The sequence below is a fragment of the Molothrus ater genome, chromosome 3 (genome assembly GCF_012460135.2).
Source record: "Molothrus ater isolate BHLD 08-10-18 breed brown headed cowbird chromosome 3, BPBGC_Mater_1.1, whole genome shotgun sequence".
NCBI classification, from domain to species: domain Eukaryota; kingdom Metazoa; phylum Chordata; class Aves; order Passeriformes; family Icteridae; genus Molothrus; species Molothrus ater.
This window is the reverse complement of record NC_050480.2, coordinates 90,702,338-90,712,450: the sequence shown is the minus strand read 5'-3', so window position 1 is coordinate 90,712,450 and position 10,113 is coordinate 90,702,338. Positions and strand designations below refer to the sequence as shown.

The 10,113-nt window shown below is 42.8% G+C and overlaps 1 protein-coding gene across 1 annotated transcript; it reads left to right on the top strand.

Annotated features, from left to right (window-relative positions):
• Positions 1–6,606: 6,606 nt before the first annotated feature.
• Positions 6,607–9,397, top strand: RIPPLY2 (ripply transcriptional repressor 2). The gene is made up of 3 exons (XM_036380400.2): positions 6,607–7,153; positions 7,278–7,342; positions 9,106–9,397. Exons 1-3 carry the CDS (start codon positions 6,845–6,847, stop codon positions 9,269–9,271), a joined length of 540 nt encoding a protein of 179 aa, XP_036236293.1. The 5' UTR covers positions 6,607–6,844; the 3' UTR covers positions 9,272–9,397.
• The last annotated feature ends 716 nt before the right edge of the window (positions 9,398–10,113 follow it).

Genomic DNA, 10,113 nt, shown 5'->3' with positions numbered 1-10,113 from the left:
GTATCTTCCCAATTTTGACTTTTCATCTTACTTCTTATTAACCAGTCCCAGGTTCTAGCTTTCAGACTCTCTTTAGATTATGTCTGGGAACAAAACATCCAGGCTCAATGTCCTTCACTAAGACTGTTTTCCCAGTATTTTCCCATTTGTAAGCACTTGGAGGTCTTCCTGTCCCCAGTCCTTCACCTCAATCTTCTTACCCTGTTCTGACATCACCAAGTTATAATCTTCCAGTCCAAACTGTCCTTCCCAAGCTAAATGCCTTCTTTTGCCAGCTCCTATTCTAGTCACTCTTGCTTTGCTTCTGCAACCTCGCTCTTTGGTGACTGTCCTGCCTCTTCTCCCTCCCTGTTCTCTGCTGCCTATCTGGGACTTGGATCCAGTCTCCTTGCTCAAACATTGTCTGTTCTTCCCACATCTTTAAGATGCCCTTCCCCATATCGACTAAAACCTACTCCTCTCCAAACAAAAGGCACCAGAACTTTTTCATATTGCAAGATGATCTCCCAGTCCCCAGAAGTGTTCAAGCCAAGATTGGATGGGGCCCTGAGCAACCTGATCTAAAGAGAGACATTGCTGCCCCTGGCAGGGGGGTTGGAACTAAGTGATATTTAAGGTCCCTTTCATCCCAAAATATTCTATGATTCTTGAAAATGGCTCGGTGATTTGAGCTGTTTTATTTTGATTGCAGTCTCCTCCACTCCCACATTCTCTCCTACACCCACCCCCAACTAATTCCTCCACCACAGGAAAATTTAGCTCAAATAAAATTTGGAAAATTATAAGCAATGGAAATTGTGATTTTAAGGGTACTAACAAGCAGCCTGAAAAACAAGTGATATCAGTTTTTACCTTTGGTACCTTTGGCACTTATCTGCATCTTCATTAATAACAGACAGGCTAGCAGCCTATCCCTTGTGCTCAGCGCTATCACTAAGGATCCCTGGGAGCATGCTCAAAGAAGTGCTGAAATTCTGACACGATAGAATTGGCAGCCTCATAACATCAGTCACAAGAAGCCAGTGAGGAGCTGCAGGCTTAGAGGGTCTCTGTCAGCACCTATCTGCAGGCACCTGAGTAAGAGCTCTGACATCCCTGCAGTGCAGTACGAGATACCGAGTGTGCGCCTCCGGCTGGCACTGCTTATCTTCAGGACTCACATTGCCTTTCTCAGGTGCTTGTTTCTCAGAGGTACAGCTCTGTTTCTTGCAATTCATTCCCTCCTGACAGAGGTTAAATGCTCCATTATATACATCATTCTGCATTATACACATCATGCTTAGTGGCATGCATCTTTAGGAAGAGTTGATGCTGTGCTGATAGCTTGGAGAGACAAGGGAAATTGAAAAACAACCACTCTGCCTCCATCGCTATCTTTGTAGCTAGGAAAGCAATATATCTGAAGAAACAGTTAATTGAATGGAACATTGTGAGAGAGGAGATGACATTGCTAGGGACTGTATTACTGGGGGGTCAGATCAGGACACTCCAATGATTATCTTAATTTCTTCATCTCTTCTGTCAATAGCTGTTGACTTCATTTCATTTGGCTGCTTCTCACTTATTTCCAGAGGCAAGAGGGCAAATCCTGCCAGTGCCACACTGCAGCACTCTGTGCTCCAACTGCAGCAAACACTGTGACATTATGCTGCGTTATGAAATGAGCCAGCCAGACACTTCTGCTGAGTCCTGGCATCAATGATGTATCAGTGTTTCACTGACTCCAATTCTATTAAAAGAGGTTAACAAGATTGGTGCTCAGCACTGATGTCTCTGTTCCTTATCTGCATGGAATTTAAAGTGCCCATAACTCAATAGCAAGTGATATTGCTATTTTTTTAAAAGATCCCTGTAACTGGTGGCTGATTCCATTACACATTCTCAGTCCCTTAATGTGCTGCTTTCCCATGTGGATACATTATCCTTTACCATTTGCCAGCCTGGGCCTGGGAGCGGAGTGCAGAGGGGGAGGGAAACGAGGAAGCCCAAGGTGCTGTGTGCAGTCACACTTTGCCACTTGGACACGAGGGGCCTTGCACGTGTAGCACGAACAAACACAACACATTGCTCATCCCCCAGCAGACTGCAACCATCACCCCAGCACAAAGTTTGTAACAGCACCAGCTCTGGGATAAACCTAAGGAACTTGGAGGGTTTCAGTCTCATTGACAGAGTGAAATGTAGAGCTGTGACCCTTCAAGTGAGGCCATTCACTCCTGAATTACCAGGAGCTGGTTCCCAATAGCAAAAAGAGACTGAAAGACATCCTTTCTTGGAATTGCATCCCTCCTTTTCACAAAGTTTTCTTTCTGATTAAATAGAGGAAGGGGAAGAATAATTTTCTCCATAAAATAAAAGAAATACATTTAATACTAATACAGCCTAGTCAAAATCCAGTGAAACGAGGAGAAGTGGGATGGATTTGTCCATGAAAGAGGATTCCATCTTTAGACCTCCAACATACACCTCTGTAGGAATCACCTGGCACTTTGGTTTAAGTGGAATGACTCTGTTTGATTATATACTGCATTTTTGTATATAAATAGGATGGAAAAATACACACCAGCAATAGGACAAGCACCACCTTTATTAGCCAAGCAGTCATTTTATAGCCTTTGGTAACACTGGTAATGTGAATAGACTGGTCTGCTGACTTAGTTCTGTTCCTTTTTTTTTTTTTTGTTAAATAAAAAGGTTAATTTGTATTTATTTTATTTCTTGGAATGTAGTTTGGATCTCATATTATTTATTGACAAAAATAAATCATTTTGTGGAAATGCTGAATGAAGCCCACTTTCAGGTACATTAGGTCTATTGAAAATACTGTATCAAATCCAAATAGTGGTAAGGATAAAGGTTGGTGAACACATCTGTGGTGGTCTTTTTGCTTTGCAAATTGATATTTTACTTTCAAACTATAGCAGAAAGAATGCTCTTTGTGTCATATCACAGCTAAAAAATTCTTAAGGCCTCATAAGACACCACTACAAAGTTTTCAGTAAATTGTTTTTGCACATAGATGAACATCTATCAGAGCTGTTCACAAATTTCCTGTGTGAACTTTGCTTTTAGTAGGCAAAAAAAAAATCAATTTATGAGCTAACAGGCCAAACACATAAATAAATGACATATGTATGTACAGTCAATACCTATATGCAAATATCAGACATAGACTTAATTCCAAAACTTGGTCCTGAAGTGTTGCTAAAAGTGGAAGCATCAAGATGACGCTAGGCTATAAAATAATCAAGATCAAATTTTGTCTGTTGATCAGTTTTCTCAGTTCAGTCTCAGTAAGCAGAAGAACAATTTCTCATGTTTGACCTTGCTTTTGTCACTAAAACAAATTCCTGACAAGATTAAGCCAATTCTCTCCCTATATCAACTCATGTAATAATTTTCATGAAATGTCCCTCCTTTACTCATAAGTGAGAGGTATTTCTGCCTTAAGTGAGGTGAATATGAAGCCAGCTGACTGTCCTCTGTCCAGATATTCCCATGTCCCAGTGTGATTAGCACTGTCTTGTCAAATTTAGCTCTAAGCCATTTGTGAACACCTTTTTGTTTATAGTAGCACACTGAAATCTGCACAGATCTCTGTGTTTGCTTTTCTGTGTATCCTATTAACAGTGCACTACATTTCAAGATATCACACTGTGGAAAGCCACAAAATCATTTTTAATCAATTTAAACCAAATTTTAAAAAAATTACTTTCATTCTGGAAAAATACTACTTGGGATAATTCTGATAAAACAAAATCAGGGTTTTGTTCCACTGTTGTAAAATCAGAGTAGAAGAATCACTGTACAAGAATTTTTGCACTCCATTTGAAATTCTTCAATTGCAATTTTGTACAAAAATTCCTATAAAAATCAATTTATGGCTAAGCAGGATTAAACCCTGTAAATGACTGGCTATGATCTGCTTGGAAAGTGGTAAAAGGAAATTTTTTAAATCTATGACCTTGAGAGAAATTTTCAAAAAGCCCAGGTACTTTTATTATTGCACAAGAGTAAATAAAACTACAAACCACAATTTTTCAGTTTTCATTCCAGTATAATAAAGCACAGTGTACTAGATCCTGTTTAACAGCCTTCCTTTCCTAGAGGCAGTCTAGTTATATATGTACAACCTTCAACTCAGGACTTGCACTTTTTTAAAAAAGTAGAAATTCAAAAAAGCAGGAACTAAGGCAGAGAACGAGGAATATTGCTGTAGTTAGATGAGTCAAGAATGCATAAAGGAACTGCCTTTATTGGACTTCATGTTGAATTCAGAGCTATGTATTCCACTACTGTATTAAAAGAACCAGTTTAAAGAGTATTCCATCACTCCCATTACACCAACTATTTGTTCAGCAGTGGTATGTAGCTCCTACTTGAAGAGATTTTAGCATGATGAAACAATGCACCGTTACTACACAATGCACAAATTGTAGAAGAGACAAACATGACAAAGCATCTTCTATCCCTGATTTACCAGTTTCCAGCCTGCATTTCAAGGTCAATGGGAAGATAGTAAAATGTTAATGGTGTTGTTTTTTTTCTTTTTTGGGGGGGTTGGTTTTTTTTGCTTTTTTTTTTTTTTTAATGACATCAATGATAACAAGTTATTGCAACGACAGACTTCTGTATTTCTCTCAACAAACAGGACTGCATTACTGAACTGTAAAGCCAAGAAGACTCACGCAGTGTGAAAATATGCAGGGGAACAACAGCTGTTAGTCATTATTTTCTCCTTATCCTTTCAACACCTCTCTTTCAATTTGCTCTCTAATGGGTAAATCACACTTTCTCCCTAGGATATTTTCTCATTTCAGGCAGGTACTAAAAAGAATCCTGAGACAATTAAGAATCATTGGTCAAAGACACCCCATCTTTTGTTGCTTTTACTGTAGACATTAAAGCTAATTTTTATGCTTCACCAAACAGATAAAGCTGATGTTGTGTTCTCCTAGCCCTTTGTCACTACTAATGCGATGGAGGATGTTTCTGCTTTCCTTCTTTAGACAACGAACCTTGCCTCTTCTTTTCCCTTACATAGCCTGTGTTAAATTTCTCGAAGGAGAAATGTGAAATATAAAAATTACTGCTTTCACTTAATTTAAGCCAAAGAAGAATCTACTACCAGAGAGCTTTTAAATATTTCTTTTATGCTTTACCTCACCTGACAAGCTTCACAGTAGCTATTTGGAGAAAAAAGTAGAAACCGTTTTGCTTATGATCATGTTTGGTTTATTGCACAAGTTACTATACTTGGCTTGATTCTCTATTTCTTAGCTGTGAGATTAATATGTATTGTAGTTTGAGCCTTTTGTTCACTGATTTTAATTAATCTCATTCTAGGCCACAGTGAAAGTGAGGCAGGGAAAAACACAAAGAGCTACAAACATAATGTCCTACTAAATTGGACTTTTCACTGGGAAATACGTTTTTCTTTATTAATTCTTAAAGTCATAATTATCAATTTTTCCAAGTGGCCAAATGGCACAAATCTCCAAAATGAGTATGTCTCCAAATAGAGTATGTCTACTGATAAAGTTGGAATGTGTCCCAGCACACACAAGCTTGAATGTGTGCATTCTTCCAACTATTTCTTGTTCAACGTAAGTGGTTGCTTTCCTTCAGAAAGGCAAGTTGGTCTACATCTGGTTTTGACTTTAAGATGTGAAAGATTACCCTGATTACATTTCCCACACAGCTTCTAACACGTAACATTTTTTACAACTGGTACTGCTGGTACTATTTAGTGAAATGGATTGTGCTGAAGATGATGTGGAGAAGGCACAAGCCTGTAGCTACTCTTTTTAGAGCAGCAGCTACTTGCAGTTATTCTTGGGCAATGCTAAGGTAGATACATTCCTATGCCTCAGACAAACTCAAGAAGGCAAAATATTATTCCAAACAGTGCCTCAGTAATGTGGGTCTTTAACGGGACAATAAATTACCTGGGGTTTAAGCCCTCCTTCAGCATCTAGGGCAGCTCCATCCCACCAACCCTCCTAGTCCTTAAGGCTGATATTATTACTGTTTACCAGCTCTTATGTAACTTGTTTCTGCTCCTCTCACATGCATCACTGATTGCAACCTCAGAAAGAAAAGGGGAAACAAGAATAATAAATAAAAATTGAAACAAAAGTAAACTCCCTTGGTACCGGGGAACATGGAAACGGCGGGAGCTCCATGTAGAACCTTGCACATGTAGTGACAGCATCCAGTGCTGGCAGCGGAACAAAGTATTGGGACCACAATAAAAAGGAATTAAGACAGGCATGGTAAAAATACCCTATTAAAAAAAGGGGTGTGTTTGTGTGTGAGTGTGTGTGTGTGTGTGTGCGCGCATATATTTAGATACAAATATATAAAAAGAGCCACCGCCGTTGCCTGAGGGGGAACACGTCAGGGAGCGCACTGGGTCTGACGCGATTAAGAACTCCACTGAAGGGCGTCATGTCCTCCGTCACCCCGGGATGGGGTCCCTTTGTCCGTGCCTGCCATCCGCGGCCGGGCCGCGGTGCCCACACGCCGTGACTCGCCGCTCCGGGGCATAAACAAACACGGCTGGAACAACAAAAGGCCGCGGTCGCGGCTGCCGGACCCCGCCGCCGGGGCGCAGAGCGGCCGGGCGCATCCCCGGTGCCGCCGCCCCCCGCTCCGTTCCCACAGGGCTGTCCCCGCCCGCCCCCCGGCAGCTGCCATGTGTCTGCTCGAGTGCGATTAACACCGACTCGCCAAATCCCCCCCACGCCCGCTTCCCCTCCCCGGGCCATTTGGGGCATGCCCGCGCCCCGTGTTTACACGGCGGCGCCTTCGCGCGGGGCCTTTCTGCGGATGGCGCTGGCAGATGAGCCGGGGGAGGTGGGGGCTCCGCGCCGCGCAGCGCCCGCCGCCGGCTATAAAAGCCTCCGGGCCCGCGGGCGGCGGTGATAAGCGAGCGGCCGCGGACCGGCGGAGGATGGAGGGCGGCTGCCCCCGCCCGCTCTCGGCGGCTCTACCCCCGCAGGGCTACTCGCCCCTCTCCTCCTCCCGGTGCGGGGGGCGGCCCGGTCCTGCGCTGACGGCCCTGCCCTCGCCCCGCAGCCCTGCGCCCTTCTGGAGACCGTGGGTGCCCGCGCCGGGTGAGGTGGCCCAGCGGAGCCCCGGCCCCGCCGCGGTGAGTGGGGAGCGGCGTGGCGGAGCATCTGCCGCCGGCATCGCCGCGCACTCGGCGGGGCGGGGATGCTCGGGGAGGGCCCCGTGCCGTGCCAGCGGGCTGACCTCTGCTCTCTCCTCCGCAGCCTCACAGCCCCGGCGGGCTGGCGGAAGCCTCCCGAAAGCTGGCGCAGTACACGCACCCCGTCAGGTAAGCGGCAGTGCCCGGCCGCCGCCGGTTTCCGCGGGGGACCTCGGGGCGCCAGGGGCCCGTGGCGCTGCGCGGCCAGGACAGAGTCCCTCGCTCGCCAGTGTGTGTAGTATCGTAACATTAGCTCTCCCGCCCCTATTGTTTCCACCCATATATTTGTGTAGATATTAAAGTGCCTTGGGAATGAATTGGCCATCTACGTGGTTTTTAACTGACAGATCCTTGGGCAAATTATTGCCAGGATTTGTGTATTTAATATATTTGAGTTGTTGATGTGTCTCTGTGGTTTGAGACTTAAGACATATTACACAGTTATGTGTAATAATAATATGGGTGTTTTTTGGTGGTAGTGGAGTTGGCTGAAGCACCCTGTTACCCATTCCCGTGATTAAAAAAGGCACGGGGCTGTAGTTCCTAGGCTGTGTTGCTGCGCAAACATCCAGCGCCCTCCCACAGCAGAGAAGCAGGTGGAGGCGTGGGAGAGAGTGGCAGGAAGAGAAGGTATGCACTGGCTAAGCCACCATTGCCGAGGAAAATACTTGTGTAACTGCTGCTTTAATGATAAAGGCAATGATAGTATCTGCACTGTCAGTTCTGAAAAGGAAATAAAATAACAGCAGTTGAATCTGTAGAAGAGTCTGTATTCAGAAATGCTGCTAGGTGTTGCAAGATGCTTAAAATAATTGCACAGTCAGTTTTTCCAGACAAGAAGTGCCTTTCTTTCGAATCTAGGCTTTCATCGCTCAAATAGTGATGCACTAGCCAAGCAACTGTACGGGCAGACTTCACAGTGACAGCTCCAATGCTTAGGTTTGAGTGAATGCTGTTGCTGGGAACATTGGGAATGGCGACCTGTTACAAAGCTAATGTCAGTGACTTTGTTCTGCCAAGGAAACAGTGTTCTGTTAAACAGTAGCCTAAAAAATATTTCTTGTAATTGCTAGAAAGCTGTCTGCTTCTGTTTCTTCATGCATTTCTATTTTAAACAATCTGCCATCAGCATTTCATTATGTTGTAGTGTGCTAGTCTCTTGGCTCTTGGGACTTCTGTGGTCTATTCCTTCTAGCTAATTCCAAACTGTAAGCAAAAGAGGACACTAGTTGAAAAGGAACAGGAACTTGGGAGTATATGAATTGCAATATATTATCATTAGCTGACAGCCCATGCTAACTGTGATCTTATCAGCATATTTTGTTAATTTCTGAATACAACACAGACTGCTTTAAAATCTACATCCATGGGACATCTTCCTTATGGAGTCTGTTGATTGTTTTTGGAAAGACAGATGAAATATCAAGGTCTGATCACACCCAGACCTTTATCATTCCTTTGAATTTTACAATGGTGTGAAACAAGTATCACCAACTACCTAGGCTGGGGACCTTCTGTAAGAAAACTACTAATTTGATTCAAATGGTTTTTTTTTTTTTTGATCCTGTTTGATGCCAATTATATGAATAGTTCCAGTAGGGGCAGCACAGTTAATGAGGTACTGGAGTGGGAAGTTCCAGATGCAGAGTCTTGGGCTTTTGAAGTTTTGCTGCAAAACTCTCATTCTAAATCATCTTTATACCTTCAGATGAAAATAAGAATCCAGAGAATTCTTTTCTTAATTGAATGTAGAAAGCAACTTAGCAATTGAGCATGTAAGGAAAAGCTCTATAGGATGCTTGTTTTAATAGAATTTCACTTTGTTTTTTTGCATGTTCCTCCATGTAAAATATGTAATAACAATAAGCAAATCTATTGTATACTTGTTTCAGACTATTTTGGCCCAAATCAAGGTGCTATGATTACTTGTATCAGGAAGCTGAAGCACTTCTGAAAAACTTCCCAGTTCAGGCTACTATTTCCTTTTATGAAGACTCGGATAGTGAAGATGATGAAGATCAACTGGAACAAGATTCAGGAACAGAATCAGGTTGCTGACTGCAGGGAAGACTAATGCTACTTCTAAGACTTAATTTAAACTTAATATAAATATGTATTATAGTATTTTTAAAGATAATTTATTTCTACGTAAGTTATTCTTAATAAAACTGAGATGCCTTTTAATTTTAGCCTTTTTCCTTTGTTCCTTTCCTGTCCTGGTTTAAGTGGGGAAGGTATTGATTAGTATTTTTCTGTCTGAGGTCCTACAGTTTGTAGATCATAAGCTGAACACCAATTTTTTGAAGCAGAGAACAGATGCCTTACTTTGAAGGGCTCTACGGTTGTGACTTTCTCAAAGTCTGAGGACACAAGGAAAACTTGTCAATGTGATTTTGTAGGCTCCATATGGAAGTGTATCAAGGAATCATTGCATTAAGTATTCCAATTGTGTTGTGCCTGCTGTTACAACAGAGTTTCAAACATGGAGAAGAGAAACAATATAGCTGTTTTTGAAACGGAGAAAAGAGTCCAAATTCTAATCTAGTTCTTGTGTAGAAGAGTTTGCCTCACATCACTTGTGTTCTCATGTATATGTGCTGTGTTCTTATACGTAAAAGTGAGTTTTATACTGCATTTGTTTGTAAAGTGGACATCAAGAAACGAGAAAAAGGTCTGAGTTGTAATAATAGCGAGCTTGGTTTTAATAATTGAAACAAAGTTGCATCGTGAAGGCCAAAGCCCCTAAAAGAACAACAAAACAAACCCAAAGCTTTAAATTAAAGGCAGTGCCTGTCAGGGAGCGGCTGTGTACTTACCTGGACCTGCCCTTGCCTTGTGTGTGCAGCTGCAGGCCGCGCTGGCTCAGTGTGCCAGCGCCATCCAGGGAGTGCTTGCCCCGT

What these genes read in the sequence shown, in the direction of transcription:
- RIPPLY2 (XM_036380400.2), top strand. Translation starts at nt 6,845, where the DNA reads ATGAGCCGGGGGAGGTGGGGGCTCCGCGCCGCGCAGCGCCCGCCGCCG. An exon ending in GGAGCCCCGGCCCCGCCGCG is followed by an intron (nt 7,154 to 7,277) that starts GTGAGTGGGGAG and finishes TCTCCTCCGCAG; the next exon opens with CCTCACAGCCCCGGCGGGCT. An exon ending in CAGTACACGCACCCCGTCAG is followed by an intron (nt 7,343 to 9,105) that starts GTAAGCGGCAGT and finishes TACTTGTTTCAG; the next exon opens with ACTATTTTGGCCCAAATCAA.